The following is a 21952-nucleotide window of genomic DNA, read 5'->3' as shown; positions in this document are numbered from 1 at the left end:
ACAAAATTAAAGGGGGGCGCACGCACCCCTCCCCCATTTTTTTTTTTTTTTTTTTTTTTACATTTCTTTTGTTTCAACAACAAAAAAAAAAAAAAAATAAAGGGGGGGGGGGGGGGGCGCCGGTTGCGGTCCTCCCTGGATCCGCCCCTGCGTAACCAAGTAAGTTTGAGAGAGAAAAGTTTGAGCCAAAAACACAGCGTTGACAAGTACTACCACAAATTGCATTTTAAATATGGTATATAGTACACAGTACGAGAAAGTATACAGCACGAGATCTCTAGTTTGATTTTCATTTCGCTTCGAATAGTAGACGAGCAGTGACAATCCGTCAAAGTGCAAACTACAGCTAGGGCCTAGCGGCACAGTTTACAGGTCTACCTTCTGTTCACTGCATGGTACACATAAACAAGAACAAAAGCGTTTTCTTCTTTTGCATGTTAGCATGGGGACGATAGTGAATTAAGTTCACCAAGATTCCATGTTTGTAAACAAGAAAGCAGCGCGTAGCAAAGACCTCAGATCGTTGTTATAGCACACGTGCATCTATTGTGGTAACATTTTAATCAACGCACTAACACCATCTGAACATACTGAACGATCATGCCACACAATCACTGTGAAGGGGAAATGTTCAGCAACAACAAGAGCACGAGTATGTAGCCTACCATATACTGTACGCGCATTCATTCCGTGAGTGCCAAATACAAGCTAGAAACACACGCAATAAAGAAACATTGCAAGTTCATGAACTGAGGGACCTTTTTTTTGTCTTATATCTTAACAAGATAAAGACGTTGTGATTTCGGGTGCTGTTCGTTATTCCGAAGGTTCGTTATTCCGAAGGTTCGTTTATCCGAAACACATAAATTCCCTAAACCATAGAGGTTCGTTAAATCCGAAAACGAAAAAAGGTTCGTTAATTCGAACATTTGCGGCGTTATTTCGAAGGTTCGTTAATCCAAAAATGACATAGGGTTCGTCATTCCGAAGGTTCGTTAATCCGAAAATGAAATAGGGTTCGTTATCTCGAAGGTTCGTTGATCCGAAATGATATAGGATCCGAAATGATATAGGGTCCGTAACGAACCTTCGAAGTAAGTCGAGCTTTGTTTCATTTTCGGATTAACGAACCTTCGGAATAACGAACCTTATTTCATTTTCGGATTAACAAACCTTCGGACTAAAGAACCTTACTAACGAACCTTCGGAATAACGAGCTGTAACCGTGATTTCATATCCAATTTGTTTAATTGGACCTTTTAAAAGCTATGATTGTATCGAATCATTGAAATGAAATTTAACGGCCTTCTGTCCGCCGTATCAAAAGTGTGATGATAAAGGGGATGTGCGCATTGTCATTCGAAATACATGTAACTACATGTAACTCTACATTTAAGTAATTAGTCTGATTATTATATAGCAACTGATTTTGGGATTGATAGTCACTACTGACAGTTTTTATTCTCGTAAACGGCACCTGTCAATCTCACAGGCGTCAAGTCGAAGCACTCACACGTCATGAATTGACCATAACGTAAAAACGACAGAACTCCACACACAAGAGTTCTGTGATAAAAACACGCTGGGCACACAAGATGAGTATGTTGGAACCACATGGCGCACTCACTGCTGGCAGGGCAAGCACGTGCTTTGCTCATCGAACTGATCGTTTTTATAGCGATCATAATATCGCTGCACAGCAGAGATTCGTATTCCAATGCACAGTAGGCCTACTCTCTCTCTCTCTCTCTCTTTCTCTCTAAAAAAAAAAATGAAAACATTCACACTTGAAGGGGTGGATACATTTAAAACGGAGTCAATTTAGAGTGAAATTGGAGTGAATTTTGAGTGAAAATGTTCATTTTCACTCGGAGTGACCTCCGGGATCACTCGAAGATTTTGGAGTGCTATTGATGTAGCGCGATTCCGCTGCTTAAATGCATTCAGTTTTGCTCATAATCATTAATTTCATCCTTCTTTTTTTTTTCTTGGAAAGCAAGCACTCCTTAAAGAGGGAAAACCCCGATTGGACAAATTGCGACGTAAACATGCATTGACATAGTTATGTGATACGTATAAACAATTTATCATGAAAGGAGAGAAGGGTACCTACAGTACATGTATCCAAGATAAACATTATGCATGCACGTGTAGTACCACTTCTCGGGGACTCGAGTGAAGTTAAACGCAGCTTTGTTGATTACATAATGCCACTCTGGTGGTTTCGCCATACCCTTCTCTCTCTCCTACGTTTTCTTTGTTTTCTCCCTCTCTTTGTCTTTTTTTTTCCCCTACAAATCGTGTACTTTAAGAATAGACAGACGGTGTTAAACTTCAACTCAAGTGGCTTCTTAAGATCTGCGCCTCTTTCATCCATCTTAGGGACCGTGACACTATTGTGAATGACACAATTACAAGCATCACACAAGGACTTTCACGCCTCGTTAGACCTTTAAGACTCAGATCTTTTTCTTTCTTTTTATGTGTGTGTGTAGACGTGGACGCCATTGGGAAATATCAAGCTCGAGACAATAAGTGGCCACTTACAATATAATGACCGACCGATGTTGAAGGTAGATTAAATCAGTAACTAAGTCAGAAATTGGGGAACCAGTAAATAAATAGGCAGCGATCGACACTTCGACGGTTTGCCAATCTAATGTGCAGCGATCGACGTCGAAAGTGTCAATCAAATACGTTATTTACGGTCGACGTCGAAGGTTGATAAAATCAGTAAGCAGCGATCGATGTCGAAGGTTGATAATCGGATGGGTGCTGTTCGTAATATTCCGAAGGTTCGTAATTCCGAAGGGTCGTTAAATTCGAAACACACAAATTCCCTAAACCTACAGGTTCGTTAATTCGAACGTTTGTGGCGTTATTCCGAAGGTTCGTTATTCTGAAGATTCATGAATCCGAAAATGAAATTAACGGAACAATATACCTTCTGAATAACGAATCTTCGGACTAGAGAGCCTTCGGAATAACGAACATCGGAATAATAGCTACCGATGTGTAAGGTTGATGAAATTATTAAATAGCGACCAATGTCCAAAGTTGATTAGGTCATACCGTCCGACGTTAGTGATCGAGAAAACTATAAAGTTGCGGCTGATGTCGAAAGTTGATAAAATAAGGACAATTAAATCAAATAGGTATAGCGTCCATAATGTCGAGATCAAATAAAATTGAGCAGCAACGAAGTGTCGAAGGTTTATGCAATCAACTTGGTATCGCACGACGTCGAATGTTAAGCAAAATTATCTGATTTATCCGACATTTGTTTTAGCATTGTAAAGAGGCTAAAGTTACCGTTATTCATTTCTGATCGCAAAAGCAATCATCCAACATTTACTAGTATTTTGACACCTTACGGAGCCGAATGTTACCGTTAATCATTTTCAAATGTTAAAGCAAACAACCGACATTCATTTTAGCATCTTACGGAGCTGAATGTTATCCTTTTTCATTTCCAAACGTGAAAGCAAACATCCGCTATTTATTTTAGCATCTAACTGAGCCGATTGATACCGTTAATCAGTTCCAAATGTAAAAGCAACAATCTGTTATTTATTTTAGCATCGTTCGGAGCAGAACATTACCGTTATTCATTTCCAAATTTAAAAGCAAACATCCGACAATCATTTTAGCATCGTACGGAGCCGAATGTTACTGTTTTTTCATTTTGAACGTCAAGGCAGACATCAGACATTTACTTTACCATCAAACGCAGCTGAATGTTACTGTTCTTCATTTCGAAATGTAATAGCAAATATCCGACATTTATTTTATTATATGGAGCAGACTGTTACTGCTATTCACCTCCAAACGTAAAAAGCAATCATCTGCCATTTTCTGGGCATCTTCCGGAGCCAAATGTTATTGCTATTTACTTTCGAAAGTAAAAGCAAACACCCGACATCTGTTTAATCATCATACGGAGTTGAATATTAGTGTTATTAATTTCCGAACATCAAAGGGATCATTCGACATTTATTTTAGCATCTTCCGGAGCTGAATGTTATTGTTATTTACTTTTGAACGTAAAAGCAAACATCCGGCATTTATTTTTATCATCGTACAGAGTTGAATATTATTGTTATTCATTTCCGAACGTCAAAGCAAAGATCCGACATTTATTTTAGCATCTTCCGGAGCTGAATGTTGTTATTTACTTTTGAACGTAAAAGCAAACATCCGGCATTTATTTTTATCATCGTACAGAGTTGAATATTATTGTTATTCATTTCCGAACGTCAAAGCAAAGATCCGACATTTATTTTAGCATCTTCCGGAGCTGAATGTTATTGTTATTTACTTTTGAACGTAAAAGCAAACATCCGGCATTTATTTTTATCATCGTACAGAGTTGAATATTATTGTTATTCATTTCCGAACGTCAAAGCAAAGATCCGATATTTATTTTAGCATCTTCCGGAGATGAATGTTATTGCTATTTACTTCCGAAAGTAAAAGCAAACATCCGACATTTATTTAATCATCGTACGGAGTATTATTGTTATTCATTTCCAAACGTCAAAGGGATCATTCGACATTTGCTTTAGCATATTCGGGAGCTGAATGTTATGGTTATTATTTTACTTTCGAACGTAAAAGCAAACATCCGGCAAATTACTGATACTTTTCAAAAGATTTTCGCGGATCGATTTCAGCTAATTTCCTTCATGTAGCCGATGGTTGACGGGAGAGTTTGATTTTCATATCATTAATTCCGCGCTGGAGCGCTCGGGCAAATGCGGGTGTTTAGACGAGCGTGAAAGTGCGGGCGACTTCCCTCGTCTGTACGCGTCCAAACGCCCGCGTATTACCTAGTACGCCCGGACGAAAGGGCTTCCCGCATTTGCCCTAGGGGTTTTCGTGACGTTTCCCGCGGTCGGCACTGTATTACCACGTTGAGGATAGACTGATTTTGCTATAATAACACGCATTTCCCATAAACACCTGCCCGAGTATTCTCAGGACTTGTCTTCAATGGGTTAATTGACAATTAGTTTATAGACATCTGTGCCAGTCAGCAAAAAACAAACCCAAAGTAAGACAAGTAACAGAAACACTCCGGCATGCTTGCCAGTCTTTGAACAAAGTGCTGCAAGAGTTAAACGTGGCATTCTGCATTCTGGGGAACATTATAATGATAGTCAAATAGGAGTAGACTTTCTTGCTCTAGATGAAGATCCATATCTAGATCACATCTTATCATTTGATTTTAATAGTCACAGTCTAATTGTTGTCCTATGTAGCGGGCTGTATTCTTGTTTTCTTCATTTGTAAAAGCTGTGTGCTATAATGTACACCATGTATGCTTTATGCAAAATATTTTGTAAAAGCTCTGCTATTATGTACACTGTATATGCAATATATTATGTAAGCTCATTACTTCACAAACTATGACGTGAAAGACAATGTCACCAGTGGTCTAGTTTGCTCTTCATTTTTTGCTTTCTTTTCTCACACACACACACACACACACACACACACACACACACACAAGATGTGAGTGAAAGAATGGAAATGTAATCACTGTGAAAATAATATCAGCTTTTAACACCAGAAGTGTGAGAGACCAGCTGCTAGTCTTAACAGAAGTAGTTTTAAATGATCGAGTGAATTGCACCTACCATCTTCCCTGGCATGTCGGTCAGTGATTGCATGGCGAACTTTGTTTGCGTTGACAGACTTTCACGGAAAAGCCAGAGCTGCTCCGCAACATGATGGGGCTGATGGGTAACGTGGCAGAGGTCAAACACCTACGACCTCAACTCATCCCTCATGTTCCAGTCTTTGCGTAAGTTTGCAATCCAGTGCAGGAAGGTGTCTCTGTCACACAATCAGCACTATGGGTGCTTCCTTGATAGTATAACTAGATATTGTAAAGTATCCTATTGCAACTGATTTTTTTTTTCAAGTACTTGTGCATAAAAGTAATCAGAAATGGTTAGGATCAATCTGCCATTTTCTTTAAAAAAAAATAACCGATTTGTGTGATAGTTTACTTCTCAAAAATATGGATATTCATACTGCATGCTTCAAAGATGGACCTGAGCTGTAACTTATGGTCAATGACACTCAGTGGCAAGATAAAGTTAGGTTGTAATGTACAAGAACTCTAGAGAGTAAAGATTTACCTTAATACTGATGGTAACTTCCCATGTCAGCATCCCATCAGCTTTGTGGAAACCCAGTTGTCATGGAGGTGGTATGCTGTTGGACGCAGACTTAAATGTGAATAGTCTCATTGTGCATTGATAATTTTTGCTGTGTGGCCTCAGTATTATCATAGTGCACTCATAAAGCATGAAGGGTAAGTCCCACAAAAGTGAGAAAGACGATCAAGTGTATTAACCCTAACTACATGTAGGCGGGGCTATTTAGGTAGTTGATAGAGTCGGGGGGGGGGGGGGGGGGGGCCTCCCAGGCCCCCCCTCCAGATCTCGGCCGTCAACCGCGCGATCGCGACGAAAATTGGCACACACATTGCCTATGATGTAATTTAAAATACCATGAAGTTAATTTTTCAAAAAATCATCATTTATGCTAAATTATGCTAATTTAGGCATGATGATGCATAAAATCAGACTATTTGGTATAAATCAAAAAAAAAAAGCTGAAAACAAGCACATTTTTTGTGTTGATATTCTTTTTAGTGTCCTTAGCTAATGTAATTAAAAAAAATTGTGATATCAGAAAAAATTCTTAAGTATTTTATTGTTTTTTTGAATTTCTTACGTATTTCCTTGTTTTTTCGACTTTATGTTTTCCATTGTTTTTTCGATGAAATTTGTCCGCGACATCGCTCCGAACAAGAAAATATGTTATTCATTGATTTTAATCATTAAAACACCAAAATAATCATGCTTTTATGAAATATGCCGGTAAGCACAGTTTGCATTGAAATTGTACACGAATTAACGTTTTTGAGCAATTTTTGGTCTGACATGCATGTACATATTTATGCATAACTTCGGGCGCAAATTTGGTGTCAAAAGATGCGGGAGACTCGAAAGAAAAAAGTCATGAAACGTCGCGGCGATAGCTTTTTGCGATTGCGATACATCGCGCGGAACGTCGAGGGGGGGGGGCAGGAGGCCCCCCCCCCGGCCTAGTTAGGGTTAAAGGTAGATACGGTATGCAAGGATTAATGGCAATAAGTAGATATGGAATGGCCAAACAAATTGTAGACTTGAAAGAAAAACTCTGTTTTGTTTACACCTATGCTGCAATCTTTCTAAAGATCCCTGCTCTTAGACCGAAGCGATGGCATTGAGGTCAGTTACAACGCTGCTGGCGCCCTCGCCCACATGGCATCGGATGGTGAGGAGGTGTGGCGGACCAGCATCAGCCGAGATGAAGTCCTAGCCCAGATGGCCAGTGCCATCCAGTCATGGCAGCTAAATGAACAGCGCAACATTAACTACAGGTCAGTGATGTGTATGCTGTGTGTCCATATCATTTTCTGTTGACTGTGTGAAAGGCTCAAATTTGGCCAGCCACGTTTGTGTGTATGTGTATGTTAAAGGGATGGTACAGTATCGGTAGAGGTGAGAATTGGGCTTTTAACTTTTTGCGAGATATCAAGAAACCATATGTAAAATAGTACAGAGCGAACCGTTCTTAGAGGAATTCAAAGTTTGTTTGATGAAAATCGGTTTTGGAATGGCTGAGACATCCAAAAATAAAGTAAACCAAAGCGATAGTAATAAAAGCTGGGTCCCACAATTTTGGGGGTATCTCAGCCATTGCAAAACCAATTTTCATCAAATAAACATTGAATTCATTTTGGAATTGCATGCTCTTCCATATTTCATAAGAGGTTTCTCATAATCTCACCCCAAAATGTTAGAAACCTGAGGTTCGTTCTCAACCAAAACTATACGATCCCTTTAAAGTGGACAAACTAATTGCTAGATCAGTCAAACATGTCCTTTATCAAGGCTACATGCTTTTTCAGCCTCTGCAAACTACACAGGAGGGGAAAAAATGTCTTGAAAGACCTTGCTTGTCACATACAATCTACATTTTGTAAGATATTTGAATATGAACTTCTTCAAGAATTATTTGATTCAATTAAGCCCTATTAATAGAATTGGTTTCTTGTCACTTTAGGTGTTTGAATAACAGTGAGTTTTCAGGGCCTACCTGTGATGACAGGATGGTAGGCTCCCTACTCAAACATCCCTAGTATCCCAGTTGCAGTATCCTAGTTGGGCAATATTTCATTGTGTGTAGGGACCCATTCTAGATTGAGCGTCAGTACTGATCTACTGTTAAAGTGGACATTTTCGCACAAGTAATATTTCGTGCTCGGCCGGGTAAGATGGACTTTGTTTGTTTTTATTTTCTGTGGAATCAAGACAATAACTTCTTGAATATACTAGTATGCCATGCAAAAATATTTGCATGCTTTTATTTTCATGCAAGCGTCTTGTTGCGCGAAATGCGCAAAATTTTCCACACCACGAAAATTACCACTTTTACAGTATATAGAAAGTATATGAATATCTCATTGGCCAATTCATGCTGTGCAAACAATTGAAGCAGCCAAGCTGCCATGTTACTAAGCGCACTTTATTGGAACGTGGACGCATTTTCCAGCAGAGATTGTCACCAAGATCATGTGATTTTGTGAGTCTGGTCATAGTGTATGGTGATGTGTTCTAAGATGGCTGCGAGGTGGCTTCAAAGCGATCAGCCAGTGAGATATCCAGAAACTTTGTGTAGAGATCAGTGAGCATTAGGGGAGAGCGGGGCAATAACGGACAAATTTTTAAAATTCCCATTCTGAGCCAACAAAAGGGCCCTCACTCTTTATTCTTTTGTGGGATATACATATTAGGTATACGCATGGTGTGACATGTACAACCGATGAAACTGCTCATTTAATTTTGAGTTACCTTTGTTGAAAGAAATTGCCATTGTCCGCTATTACCCCATCCTCTTTGGGGAATAACGGACAGCTATGAGGGGAATAGCGGACACAAAGGGGAATAACGGACGCTTACCCTTGTATTGTTTTTAGCTGTTGATAACTGCATTTAATCCACATCTGAACTCAAAAATGGTAAAATACAAGTACTATTCTAATGTGTGTAACTTATATCTAAGAAACCCAACCACAGTGGCGTAGCTAGGAATTCCATAGGGGAGGGGGTGGCATATTATTTATGAACTGGCAAAATTACCGACTAAGTAGAACGTAACACGGCTGCAGGTCTTAAATTATTTTTTCCGACGTAATGATCAATAATGGGGTGGGAGAAAAAGGGACACGCCTCCCCCCCCCCTCTTTCTACGCCACTGCCCCCCCCCCCCCCACTCCTCCATCTCCAAGTCTCTGACTCATTCTTTTAGTTTGTGTAATGGTCAAGACGGGCATTTTTTTTTTCATCTCAAAATCATTTTAAATTCAAACTACATTATTTTGTACACTTAATTATGAGACGACTCCTAAAATTTTTTAATTTCAGTACACCTACAGGCTACAGTCATTTCAAGATGATAGAAATTCTGAAAATGGGTCGGGAACACTATATGCAAATATTTCGCTTGTTTTAAACATTATGAACTATTCGGCCGTAGTTGTAAAATTCCACACTTTTCTACACTATTTTACTCTTATTCATATTTCAAGTGTAAGCAACTGATATAAAATTGCTGAACTACATTACGAATAGTATCGGAAAGGTAAAATACAACTTTAAACAACCCAACACAATAACAAATTCAACTTCATACCCCTAATTTGGGGATGTAACCACCCACCCCCTCCTACCTCGAATTTGTGGATAGGATAAATGATAAGTTTGAAAATGACAACAATTATTTTAAAAGCATAAATTTTAAGGCTTGTTAAAGGTAGTGGATCTCATTTGCAAGCCAGCTCTAAACATCTTGAAATTTGGCATGAATGAAGAAAGTACTATTCTGATAAAATGTATGAATTTTCAAAGTTGTAGGTTGTAAAACATTTAAATGCGATATAAAAATCTGAAGTAGTTTTTTACTGATTTTAACACACGCGCAATGGGAGACAATTAAAGTATAACTCATACTGATTAAAAAATCACATTTATTGATAATAATTCAACTTAGAGTTAGTTTCCAGTTCTGATTTTCTCAGGTGAGTTTCTAAATGGTGTTTGCTTCTTCCTACCAGGATATTTATTCAGTATCATTTTTTGGGGGGCTGCAAATGAGATCCACTACCTTTAATGACGAATAGGCCTAACAGTCAAACTGATTATTAAAAAAATATGTCTAATTATGCATGCAGTTCATAAATAATGAATGAGAGGTGAGCACATAATTAGTTATTTGCCTCGAAATACAACTGAAATTATGAAATCATATCGTTCTGTACTGGACATACTCAATCAATGTTCACATTGCATCTCAGCAGAGCCGGAAAGTAATTAGATTTACTTATTTTGATCTAAATTTCTTCCGAAACAGTACCGAGTGGATTGATCAGCGACATAAGTCACAAACATATCCACCAGAACCTGCACCTGACCCGTAGTCTGTACAATGCTCATGGGCCCAATTGTTGCAGCGGACACATCGAATCCAATCCTCCGTAGGGGGGTCAAGATACTCCTCTTTGCAGAAGATGCAGAACCATCTTTTTGCTGGTTTCATGTTCTTCTTTCCAGCTTTTTTGACGCTCGCCTTTTGTTTCTTCACAGTTTGTTTGTTTGTCTGGTGGCGTATCTTTCCTTTTTGTTTGTTTGACTTAGCCTGATTTTGTTTCTTTTGTTGTACTTTGTCCTTTCTTGATTGTTTTGCCATGAGAACTATTTTAACTGGCGTGGATGTGATGATTTCGGATTGTCCCGCCTTACGCTTTCTTGGCCTACTCGATGGTTTCCCTTGCCCTTTAGGCAAAGGAAAGAGCTCGTAAAAGGATTGACTATCATCACTGGTATCCATGCTGACTTCAGCTGTACCTTCGCCTACAGAACAATCTGATTCTGTATCCTCTTCATTCTGGTGGAGATCAGGTGGGGTAGCATTGAGGTTTGCAGCTTCATTTGCATGCAGATTCATCCTTGAGGGAGCTTCGTCTGTCCCTGAAGGAGTCATGATTGGAGCAGTATCGTCTGTCCCTGAAGGAGTCGTGACTGGAGCAGTTTCGCCTGTCCCTGAAGGAGTCGTGACTGGAGCAGTTTCGTCTGTCCCTGAAGGAGTCGTGACTGGAGCAGTTGTGTCTGTCCCTGAAGGAGTCGTGACTGCAGCAGCTTCGTCTGTTCCCGAAGGAGTTGTAACCGGAGCAGCTTTGTCTGTCCCTGAAGGAGTCGTGACTGGAGTAACGTCATTTGTCCCGGAAGGAGCTGTGACCGGAGTAACGTCATTCGTCCCGGAAGGAGCTGTGACCTGAGGAGCCGTATTCACGGGCAGAGGTTCTGGAGGCATAAGTGTATCTGCCGGTGCATACTCTTCATCATCAAAGACATCAGGGTTTATTGGCCATATGCCAGTGCATCGGAATCCAGAGACTGCTTTGTCTACAGTCGCAATCTTGGAGTATGCCTTGTTGAATATGTTTGCAACATCGTAAGGAGTGATCCTGCGTTTGAATGTTTTTACGAAGTTGGAGCTCTGTCTGGCAAACGCATTTTTTAGGGGGCCATATACTGTTCGATCAAGGGGCTGCAGTTTGTGTGATGTGTGTGGAGGTATCGAGACCATCACGACACCATTGTCGCGGCAGGTTTTCCATGCACCCAGTGTAGCATGAGAAGTATGGTTGTCGAGGATGAGGAGGACTTTATTCTCTGGAGTAGCACCAACAAACGAAATGAAATGTTTCAACCAATCGACAAATAGCTCACTGTTGATCCAACCCGATTCAGAGGCCTTCCCTGTAGATCCCGGAGGACATCCATTCATGAGTGCTTCAGTGTAATTCTTCCTCGGAAATATCAACATGGGTGGAACATATGTGCCACATGCACTGATGCAGCCAACCGCCGTTATAGTTTGCCCCTTTTCTGCACTGGTCAGCTTTCCGACTTGTTTTTGTCCCTTTCCAGCCACAACTTTGTCAGATTTTGCTATGTTTGGCGATGTTGACAGTCCAGTCTCATCGACATTATAGATCCGCGAAGGGCTGATGTTGTTCTCACTCAGAACAGAGTTGACATTGTCAAAAAACCTCCCAACTGCTGTTTTATTGAACCCAATTGCCCTGGCAAAACTAGTGGCTTCTGGGGTTCTCAAAGCAAGCTGTGCGTTTCGACGAAGGAACCCCGCAAACCAATCCTTCCCAGCCAACTTCGTCACAGGATTGAAAGGGTGTTTGATTTTGTTTCTTTCGGCGTATTCATACGCCATGTGTCGTATTTGCTCGGGACAGAGTCCAAAGAATGAACGGCAAACCTCCATTGCATAATTTGCAAGCTCTGCTTCTTGTTCGGCCGTAAAAACGCTGTACTTTCCGAGGTGACATTCATCTTGCTGTCGTCTTGCATGCTTGTTTTTCCCACTTTTTGCATCATGGAGTGTGGACTTTGGGATGCCCGATCGCTCAGCCACTCGGCGCACGGATTCTCCTAGTTCGATTTGCCGTAATGCGGCTCGAAGATCCTGGGACGTCCACGACTTTCTCTTCCCTGTGGCTTTATACTTTCTCACCATCTGAAAAACAGTAATAGGTATTTTAATCATCACATGAAATGATTTGATTGAGAAAACTTCAAGAGAAAAAAATTAGGGGGTAATAGCGGACATATTGGGGTAATAACGGACATATGTCCGTCATTGCCCCAAGTGACGTTCGACTAATAATCCCTGGCTACACTAAAACAATCACGGAAATATTTGCTCACATCTCATTGACAACAATCCCAATCCACACCAAATCTTTCGAACATAGGGTCATCACTCATTATCGATAACAATATATACTTATGATCGATTATATAATGCTTAATATCTTATTTTGATGGGTTTACTTACCGTTAATTGTGATAATTTCGCCAATAAAGGACGAGTGGAGCTGACACTTTGCACATGTCTACGTTATTCGTCTAGCGAAATATGGGCGGAGTCTGGATCACGCCACCTACCGGCAAGATGGTGAAGTACTAGTGTCCGTTATTACCCCACGTCCGTTATTGCCCCGCTCTCCCCTACATATATAAAGCACAGTAATACCATTAGTTGCTGGCTTTCTGCCAGCCTTTAGTGTTTTGTTTAGCATCACCATCTTTTTTTCTTTTTTTTAAATAGAAATGACGGTGTCAACTGAGATAAAAGAAACAAAATACAAAACATTATGCTCTTAGATATGAGGTAATTATGTCAGTGATGAATAAGTGTAATGATTGTTTTCTGTCATTTTCTTTCACATTGGAATGTCAGGTCTTTTGAACCCATATTGAGACTAGTCCATACCTACCACACACCGCAAGTCCAGCTTTGGGCGACATGGGCCTTAGCCAACCTTTGCACCGTTTCACGTGAGTCTTGTGTACAATCTCTTCCCTGACTACAGTGACAGCCCCAGTTTCTGGGAGCTAGCATTCACTGTATTTCATTTTTGTTTTCATTTGATTTTACAGTCACATAGAAGATTCATATGACACATGAATGTACAATAAAGTTCTTTGGGTAGAAAACTCATGCTATTCTCCACATTTAAGTATAACAGTTTTAGATTATCAGAGTACATGTATTTTGCACAAGGAAATAATAACCAGGACTGTGATATTTTGGGTGGTAGAAGGCTTCATGGTGCACCACGTATTCTTTCTAGGGTATGTGTTTAGCCCTGAAAAGGGCCTACCCAGTCCGAACGTTTTGGCAAGCATGTTCTCGCCATTCTCAAGGGAATTGAGAACATTCCCTTGAGAATGGCGAAAACATGCATGCATGGCCACACACTTACCCTAGAAAGAATACGTGGTGCACCATGAAGCCTTCTACCACCCAACGTTCTACCATCACGGTAGTCTTCAAAGATTTCACTGTGATATTTTTCAGTCCCACAAACCCATATACATGTTAGATCTGTACATTGTCTTCTCCAAGTTTCCCTTAACCACGTGGTGATGTCAGAGGCGTTATGGCTTTTTCTCCTTTTTTTTCTTTCTTTTTTTTTTAATCATAACATCCATTCATTCAAACTGCTTATCAGTTGTGAGCCTGTGACTGAAATATGTACCTCAATTTTAGATATAGCCCTATAAAAATGAATTAAATTGTTTTGGGGATTGTACAGTCAGGGTCATCATTTGCTGGGTTCTAGTCAAAACAAAAAGCTGCACATTCATCGGTAGTAAAGAAAGTTTTCACTGAATTTAGACAAACATTATGCAAGGATGACATTCTGTGAGATTAGACAGTGCAACAATTGCAACTCCTCCCTCCACATCCCAAAGAAATGCATTGATTTAGTTCATTACATTGAGGGTGCATTTTTAAATTTTCAGAATATATAAAATGGGTGCATTCTTAAATTTTCAGAATATATGAAATGTACCACATAAATTTAAGTCATGTATTTTGCTATTTTATTAATGTGATTTGATGTGTGGTTCAGTTGCAGCAAAATTCTTATGCTTGATATGAAATAAGAACTGTCAGTATATTCTTATGCTTGATATTAAATAAGAACTGTCAGTATATTCTTATGCTTGCTATAAAACAAGAACTATTAGTTTATGAAAGTCAGTAACATGGCAGTCATATTTTCTTGTTTCAGGAAGAGGATGATGATGGTTAGCTGGCTTGAGTACCAGAAAACAAGGTTTCAGAAAGAAAAGTATGCTGACACATAGATCAAGGAAGCTAGACAAGATTTCCAAACTTTTTACTGAATGTTGATTTCTTTTCAGGGGATAAATACTGTCGTCTCTTGATCAGCGAGGGTGGTGTAGAGAAGCTTCAAGAGTTAGTCTCAAACAAAGACACATGGCCCAGCGTTGCAAATTACGCCAACATCACGCTCAGGTTAGCCCGGGAGTACAGCGGTGCCAGCATGCCCAGAGTGGCATCATGTGACTAGCTTTTTAAACAGACAATTTGGTATAAGAGAATGCTGATGCAGTTTGTGTAAGTTGTAATTGATGAAATCTGTGGTGTTCCAAAACAATCAAGTTGTGAGTGAAAAAGTACAGTAATTCATTGGTCGTCAAGGATTATGATTTTGGCACGCATGCCTTGTGTGTCAGCAAAAGAATGGCTCATAGGATATTGCAGTCCGTAGAGTTGTGTGAAATGAAGTTGTAGAGAATGCTGTGCTGCGTATAATACGTATATGGCATGCAGGAGTATATACCTGTCCACAAAGGAGAGGTTGAGGGCGCTGTATCAGAATGCAAGAAAGAGTTAACGCATCTGCATGGGGAATACCCCTTGAGTGGTACATTTGTAGGCTACATGTATGATGTTGCAGGTGTCACATTGTGTGTGTCTGGTAGTGCTGTTGTTATTGGTTCCAGAGCACTGGCCATGATTGTACGTAGCTCCATCTTTATAGGTGCGAGACAAAATGGCAGCTGCATCATGCCACGCCAGTATAGAAAGTGAATTTTCATGACGGTGATCCCATAACAAGTGGTTATTTGATTCCAGAATTACCCCTTTTCTCCCTTTCCATTGAGATATGCATGAGCAGTGTTTAGAAGTCATGAATCCTGTATAAGTTCCTGGCTGCATATTTTGCTTCTGTGTTGACTACTCTGAGCATGCCATTCTATGCTACAATTATATGTCAGAAAAGAAGACACTTTCATTGAGTTAACCCTAGCTTACCTGGGGGGGGGGGGGGGGGGGGGGGGGGGGGGGGGGGGGCGCAATGGCTCCCCCTCGACGAATTCCGCGACCATTTTGTGGCGTAAAATTTTCTGACCGCGCCGCTCGCTGACTTTTTACTTTCTAGTCTCACGCAACTTTTGAGACCAAATTTGTCGCGCCCGGGCATACCATTTAGAAGCCACGCCCCTTCAAAAAATTTTTGTCAACCCCAAAATTGCTCAAAAACGTGATTTTGTGTACAAAGTCAATACAAATTGTGTTTTTTCGATTAATTCATATAAAGATTCATATTTTTAATTTTTATGGCTGAAAAAAATTTTAGTATAATTATGCTTCTCAAGATGTGTATGACAAATTCTGCTGAAAAAAACAACGAAAACAAAAGTTCCAAAAAAAAAAAGAAATACAGAAAAAAATGATAAAACGATAAAAAACATACAAATTTAATTTTGATACTGAATTTTTGTTTACGCACAAATGTTCGGAATGTCACTAGGAATATTTACACCAAAAATCAGCATTCCATAACTTTTATAAGCCAATTACAGACGAAAATGAGATTTTTTTGCATATATTTGCATAATTAATTGATTTAAAGTAGAAAATGCAATTTAAAAAAAAAATTTAACTTAACAGTCTTGTAGATTACATCCGGCTTAAATTTTGTGGCGATCGCGCGATCAACGGCCGAGATCTGAGGGGGGGGGGGGGGGGGGGGGGGGGGCCATAATGCCCCCCAGGAATTCAAGCTTGCTAAATAGCCCAGGTAAGTTAGGGTTAAACAGTTGGTTGGATTAACATCAGACAATCTTCTTTAAAGAAAATTAATGTTCTGCTCTGGTTAGCTTTAAGTTTAAATATGGTGTTGGCTATGTTGAGATTTTGATCCCTATATCTTGGTGCTCACACAGCATCAATGCAAAGCACATACCAATTCTGTACAGGCTGATATTTTCATGCACAGATATTTTCCCAATTTGCAGTTTATCAAACTCAACTGTATTGGAATAAAGCAACAAACGATTTATTGTATGTCATAGAATCTAGTCAGCAGTGGAGCTCTTTGGTTGGCAATGTATCTCTTCTCCCTCATTCTCTAGCTCACATGTCTCTGTCCAAGTGTCTTTCAGTCAATCTGCCTGTCCATCTATCGCTTCCCCCTATCTATCTTATTCACCCATGTATACATCTATCATCTACCTTTCCATCTTTTTGCCTAGTATCCAAATACATGTACAGTCAACCTCGCCCAAGTCAAATCTATTTGGACAGAAGAAATAGCTTCGATTTTACACTAGACGAAAAAATTTGACCTATGTGGGATTAACTCGTTGACGATTGACTGATATTGCTTATAACATGCATTTCCATTGACACCTGCCCGAGTATTCTTGGTACTTGTCTTCAACGGGTTAAAATCTATTGAGTATTGACCTGGGGCCCGTTGCATAAAAGTTACTATTATGGTAACTTTACCATCCAATGGTAACTTCCATGGAATTCTTGATTTTGATTGGCTGTTGAGTATTGTTGCCATGGTAGTTACCACTGGATGGCAAAGTTACCGCAATAGTAACTTTTATGCAACAGGCCCCGGTGTTGAGGACGAGTCCCGAGTATACTGGGGCAGGTGTCTATCGGATATGTGTGTTGTAGCTAAACCAAACTGTTCTCAACGGGTTAAGAGAAGCTAGAGGACTCGAAAAGTATTTTGACTTCAGTGATTACTGTAAAACGAGAAATGTTCACATGCATTTTAATTTCGTGAATTTCGCGAGCGCCAAGATTCGCGAAATTAAAATGCACGCGAAATTTCTTATCTACACTATATGCATTGAACGCAAGAGGCAATTCGCGAAAATTTCTTGCCACAAAAAAGGCCGTCGGCTCCAATTCGCGAAAATTTCGTGCCGCGAATATATCATGTTTTACAGTAAATTCAACTTCAGCATGGTTGACTGTATTAGTATACCCACCATATACACTGTACCTTATACCTGCACCACTGATATGACAACTGTCCACTTGGCACGAGTTGCTCATACAAGAATGCCTCAGAACCATATATGATGAACCATGGCTATTCATGTATATGTTAGAAAATTGTAGTTGTTTTTTTTTAAATAAATAGATCTCATGTAACAGCTGGACTCTTTAGTTAAATTTAGCTTAACATGTGGCTGGATTTACTGACAATAAGCTGTGAAATCTAGGCTTGAGGTATACCTATGCCTGAGGGGAGAAGAGGGTAATTTCTAGGTAGACAAAACTTTCAACCAGTCACCCATCATGCCTGCTCGGTTTCTTGTTTTAACTTACTAGTATAATAGTAGAAGCAACCATCTGTCCCTATTTCCTCATTTCCAGAATCATTATATACTCCCATTCCCGGGGCCCGTTGCATAAAACTTACCGTTGAATTTCAATGGTAACTACCTTCAAAATTAGGTGTCACAGCCAATCAGCATCAAGGATTATAAAATTTACGCTAATTTGAAGACTTACCGCTAGAAAGGAGCGGTAAGTCCAGCGGTAAGGGTTTCATGCAACAGGGCCCAGAATTTGTTTATGTAATCGATAAGATAGGATGCCATGCTTTTTTTCCATCCCCCTGCTCAAGGAAAGATTACATGTATTTCTAAGTCCCCTTGTGTGCCATTTCTGTCACAGAATCGGTTGCAGATTTACGTAATACACGCAAGATCCCACTCCATCTCTATTAAAGTGCCATACGGTATGATAGAACACATGACGTGTAGATAATGGTTATACTTGGATTTGTAACAATCAAAATTAGTGTATTCAAGTGTTTTCTAAAGTCCTACATTACTCAAGTGTATATACATGGGAATTTCATTGTTATAAAAGCAGTGTTTTGATTGAAGGAACTACTCTTCACATGCCATTGATAGTGTGAGCATCTTTTGTAAGCTTTTCATCCTCCAGTGTTTGCAAGTATTGAGAAAATTACAACACAATCCAGACATATATACTCCATTTTTTACTGATTCCTTGTTGCCTGAGGATTATTGAAGTACAATATATTCACTTATCGGAAGCATCTGAACTCGTTCCATACTGACAGTGCATTATTTCTGGATAAGGAGAGCACATAGACACTTGGTTCTGAAGTGAATGGCAACCATCGCGAACTGTGATGTTGATGAGAAACGCGGAAAATATCTTGCTGCAAACACCCAAGTGGATCATTTCTGACTAAAGTTTCTGTTTTCTTGGCACTTATGTCACAAAACAACTCAATTCATCTGGCATTGTATCATAGCGGGAGTGAGTTATTTTCATGATGCATAATTAAAGTCCTTTTCATTGGTAAAGTTCAATGTGCATATATTAGATTTTGACAAGGCATGTGCTTTATATGTATTTTCATTATTATATTATTATTATAACCTCTTGCCTTCTGTGGAAAGGAGTCTACACATGTTTGCCCCATTAAACAATCTTCTTTAATAAACAAATTCAGTTTAGGAGGGGAATTAAAAATCCAAAACTAGGGGAAATTCACATACTCTTTTCATATTTCAGTATGTGTGTGTGTGATTTAATAAATCAGAACATCAGTGTTAAAAAGAGAGAAAAAAATGTTCTTGAAGCTTCACATACAAATGTATAACTCTACTTTAGGCTTTATGGAATTGTATCTATTTTTTTTTTCTTCTTCAGTGAGCTGATCATCATATTTATCAGACAATGCTGTGCAGAACAATAATGGAGACATAAGATTTTGCTTTTCAGTGCAGCTCATTCTCATTTGTCTTTAACTACCAGTTTTGGAGAAAAGTGGTGGTATTCAAACATGTTTAGCGTGATGACAAAACACATTTCATTGATACAACATACAGTGTTTTTGCGTTGCCCGAGTAGAGTAAAGCATGTTGCTGGGTTGATCGCGATACTGAATTGGTCTTTTGTGAGTTTTGTGTAACTAGTTTTTAAGCATTTTCATTCATTGTACTGAAGGTTACTCATTCACAAATTCAAAGTAAAAGGAATGCTAGAAACAAAAAGGAAGTCCACGCACGAACAGTTACACAGTGAAATTCGGCTTGAGTCTTGTGTAAAACTCGTATTATAGATTTTCTACACTTTGGCTGTAGATAATTGAGTCTGTAATGTCCCGAGAGGGCAGCCTTGATAGTTATCGAGATTAATTAAATACACCATACAGATGCCATGCCAGTAATAATTTGCCCTAAGCCTATCCAAAGCTGTCAAACCGTGCATGCTGTCGAGATGTAAGCCTTTTGCAATCAATGGTGCTTTTACAGGCTGGCGGCCGGGCTCATACAGACTAATGCCCTAAAATATTATATTAAACATGATTGTAACAAAAACATCAAGTGTGACGTGTTTTGTGTTTATTTGCTCTAGCTCATCGTCTTGACGTTATGCATAGGTGTGCATTCAGTTTATTGTAAAATGATGACTCTTGAAGGAAATTTCATCCATATATCGTGATGCTTTGTATGTAAAACAGGAAAATTAACGAAGTTGATCGGTGAAGATTTTGAGAAAATATCAGACATACATGTGTACACAAACATTAACTATTAAATATTTTAGAGATTGCAACAAATTAATTCTCTATTCTGCATGACGTTGCCGTGTGCAGCTCTCCATTTGGTTTGTACACGAATGTTCACCAGTTTAAAATGTTGTTCTAGAGAAGTGTTTGCAGCATACCTGAAATTTGTTTGTTTGTTTGTTTGTATGTTTGTTTTGTATGTGATAAGAGCAGTACATTTTTGCACATCTTCCTCGTCGGATATTGTGTCTGTGCCCAAATATTTAGGGAAAATGAAAGCTGCAAGTGAATAGTAGCGTACAAAACAGATCTGGAGAGTTGCTCAACAGGTATAATAGATTACACAAGGATGCCGATTCATCTTGCTCTTCTACAATATTCATTACTTTATTTTGATGTGCGCCAATGTTTTCCACAAAATTTTATTGATTTACTTCTCTGATTTTTCTGATTACTAAGCAGCATACTATCAGCATTGGATTTTCCCTTTAAATATTGCCATTATGACAACATGGAAATCATTTAGCATGATGGGTGACATGACATTTGCTCCTGCGATAATTGCTCTGGTCTTATTTTTATGCCTCCGCCACGAAGTGGTGCCGGAGGCATTATGTTTTCGGGTTGTCCGTCTGTCCGTCCGTCCTTTCGTCCGTAATGAATTTTGTGGACAGGGTAACTATCAAAACCTCAGGAGGTATCCTAATGAAACTTGGCATGTATGTGTATTAGGGGGTGAAGTTGTGCCTATGAACTTTTGGGTGCACATGCTCAAGGTCAAAGGTCAAAAGGTCAAGGTCAAATGCATAAAATTTCCCTATTTCCACCATATCTATGCAATGCCTGAAGATATTTTCTTGAAACTTAGTGTATACATGTATTACCCAATTAAGATTCTCTGGTGAAAGTTTGGGTCATGAGGTCAAAGGTGAAAGGTCAAAAGGTCAAGTAAAAATATGAAAACTTCACCTTTTTTCTCTGTACCGTGGAAATTGTTCAAGGTATCTTCATGGAACATACTATATACACATGTACTGACTAGCAGTGATTATCTAGAGAATTCAGGGTTTATGGGGTCAAAGGTCAGGGGTCAAAGGTCAAGGGCAACACTTCAAAATTTTACTATTTCCCTCATGTTTATGCAATGCCAGGAGGATTTTTTTTTTTTTTTTTTTTACACTTGGTGTATGCATGTATAACCTAAAAGAGATTCTCTGGAAAGTTTTTTTTTCTTTTGTTTTTGCCTCAAAGGTCAAAAGGTCAAAGATCAAGTGAAAGTGCTGAACTAATTTTTTCCTCCATATCTCGGAAGTGGCTCAAGTTATCTTGAAACGTACTACATGTACATATTTATGCATCTTCTGCCTGGCAGTGATCATCTTATGAATTTTAGGGTCAAAGGCCAGATGAAAATGGTAACAATTTACTATTCAATACAGAAATTGCACTTTTTCTCCATACCTAGAAAGTTACTCAATGCATAAACGTATGAATGGGTCAAAGTCAAGTTAGAATCCTTAAATCCCAAATACATGCTCTCCTATTCATCCAATTAAACCTAGGTCAAGGAAGGTGAACATTCTACACCTTTGTGACAAACTTGTCATTGTATTATTTTGCCAATTTTGT

The 21952-nt window shown here is 39.2% G+C and overlaps 1 protein-coding gene across 1 annotated transcript in view; it reads left to right on the top strand.

The window, feature by feature from the left end:
- The window catches only part of LOC139728778 (protein zer-1 homolog), a 45239-nt gene extending 29539 nt beyond the window's left edge, over window positions 1–15700 (top strand). The window contains exons 11-14 of the mRNA XM_071639718.1: window positions 5697–5806; window positions 7253–7438; window positions 13381–13478; window positions 14856–15700. Of these exons, the coding sequence (XP_071495819.1) occupies window positions 5697–5806; window positions 7253–7438; window positions 13381–13478; window positions 14856–15025 (564 nt within the window). The 3' untranslated portion in view covers window positions 15026–15700. The remainder of the gene's footprint in view (window positions 1–5696; window positions 5807–7252; window positions 7439–13380; window positions 13479–14855) is intronic.
- Window positions 15701–21952: the final 6252 nt, after the last annotated feature.

Source organism: Diadema antillarum, unplaced genomic scaffold (assembly GCF_040938485.1).
Source record: "Diadema antillarum isolate AM-2024a unplaced genomic scaffold, OU_Dant_1.0 seq00000197_RagTag, whole genome shotgun sequence".
Classification (NCBI taxonomy): Eukaryota; Metazoa; Echinodermata; class Echinoidea; order Diadematoida; family Diadematidae; genus Diadema; species Diadema antillarum.
Note: the sequence above shows the minus strand (reverse complement) of the source record. Positions and strands in the feature narration are given on the sequence as shown.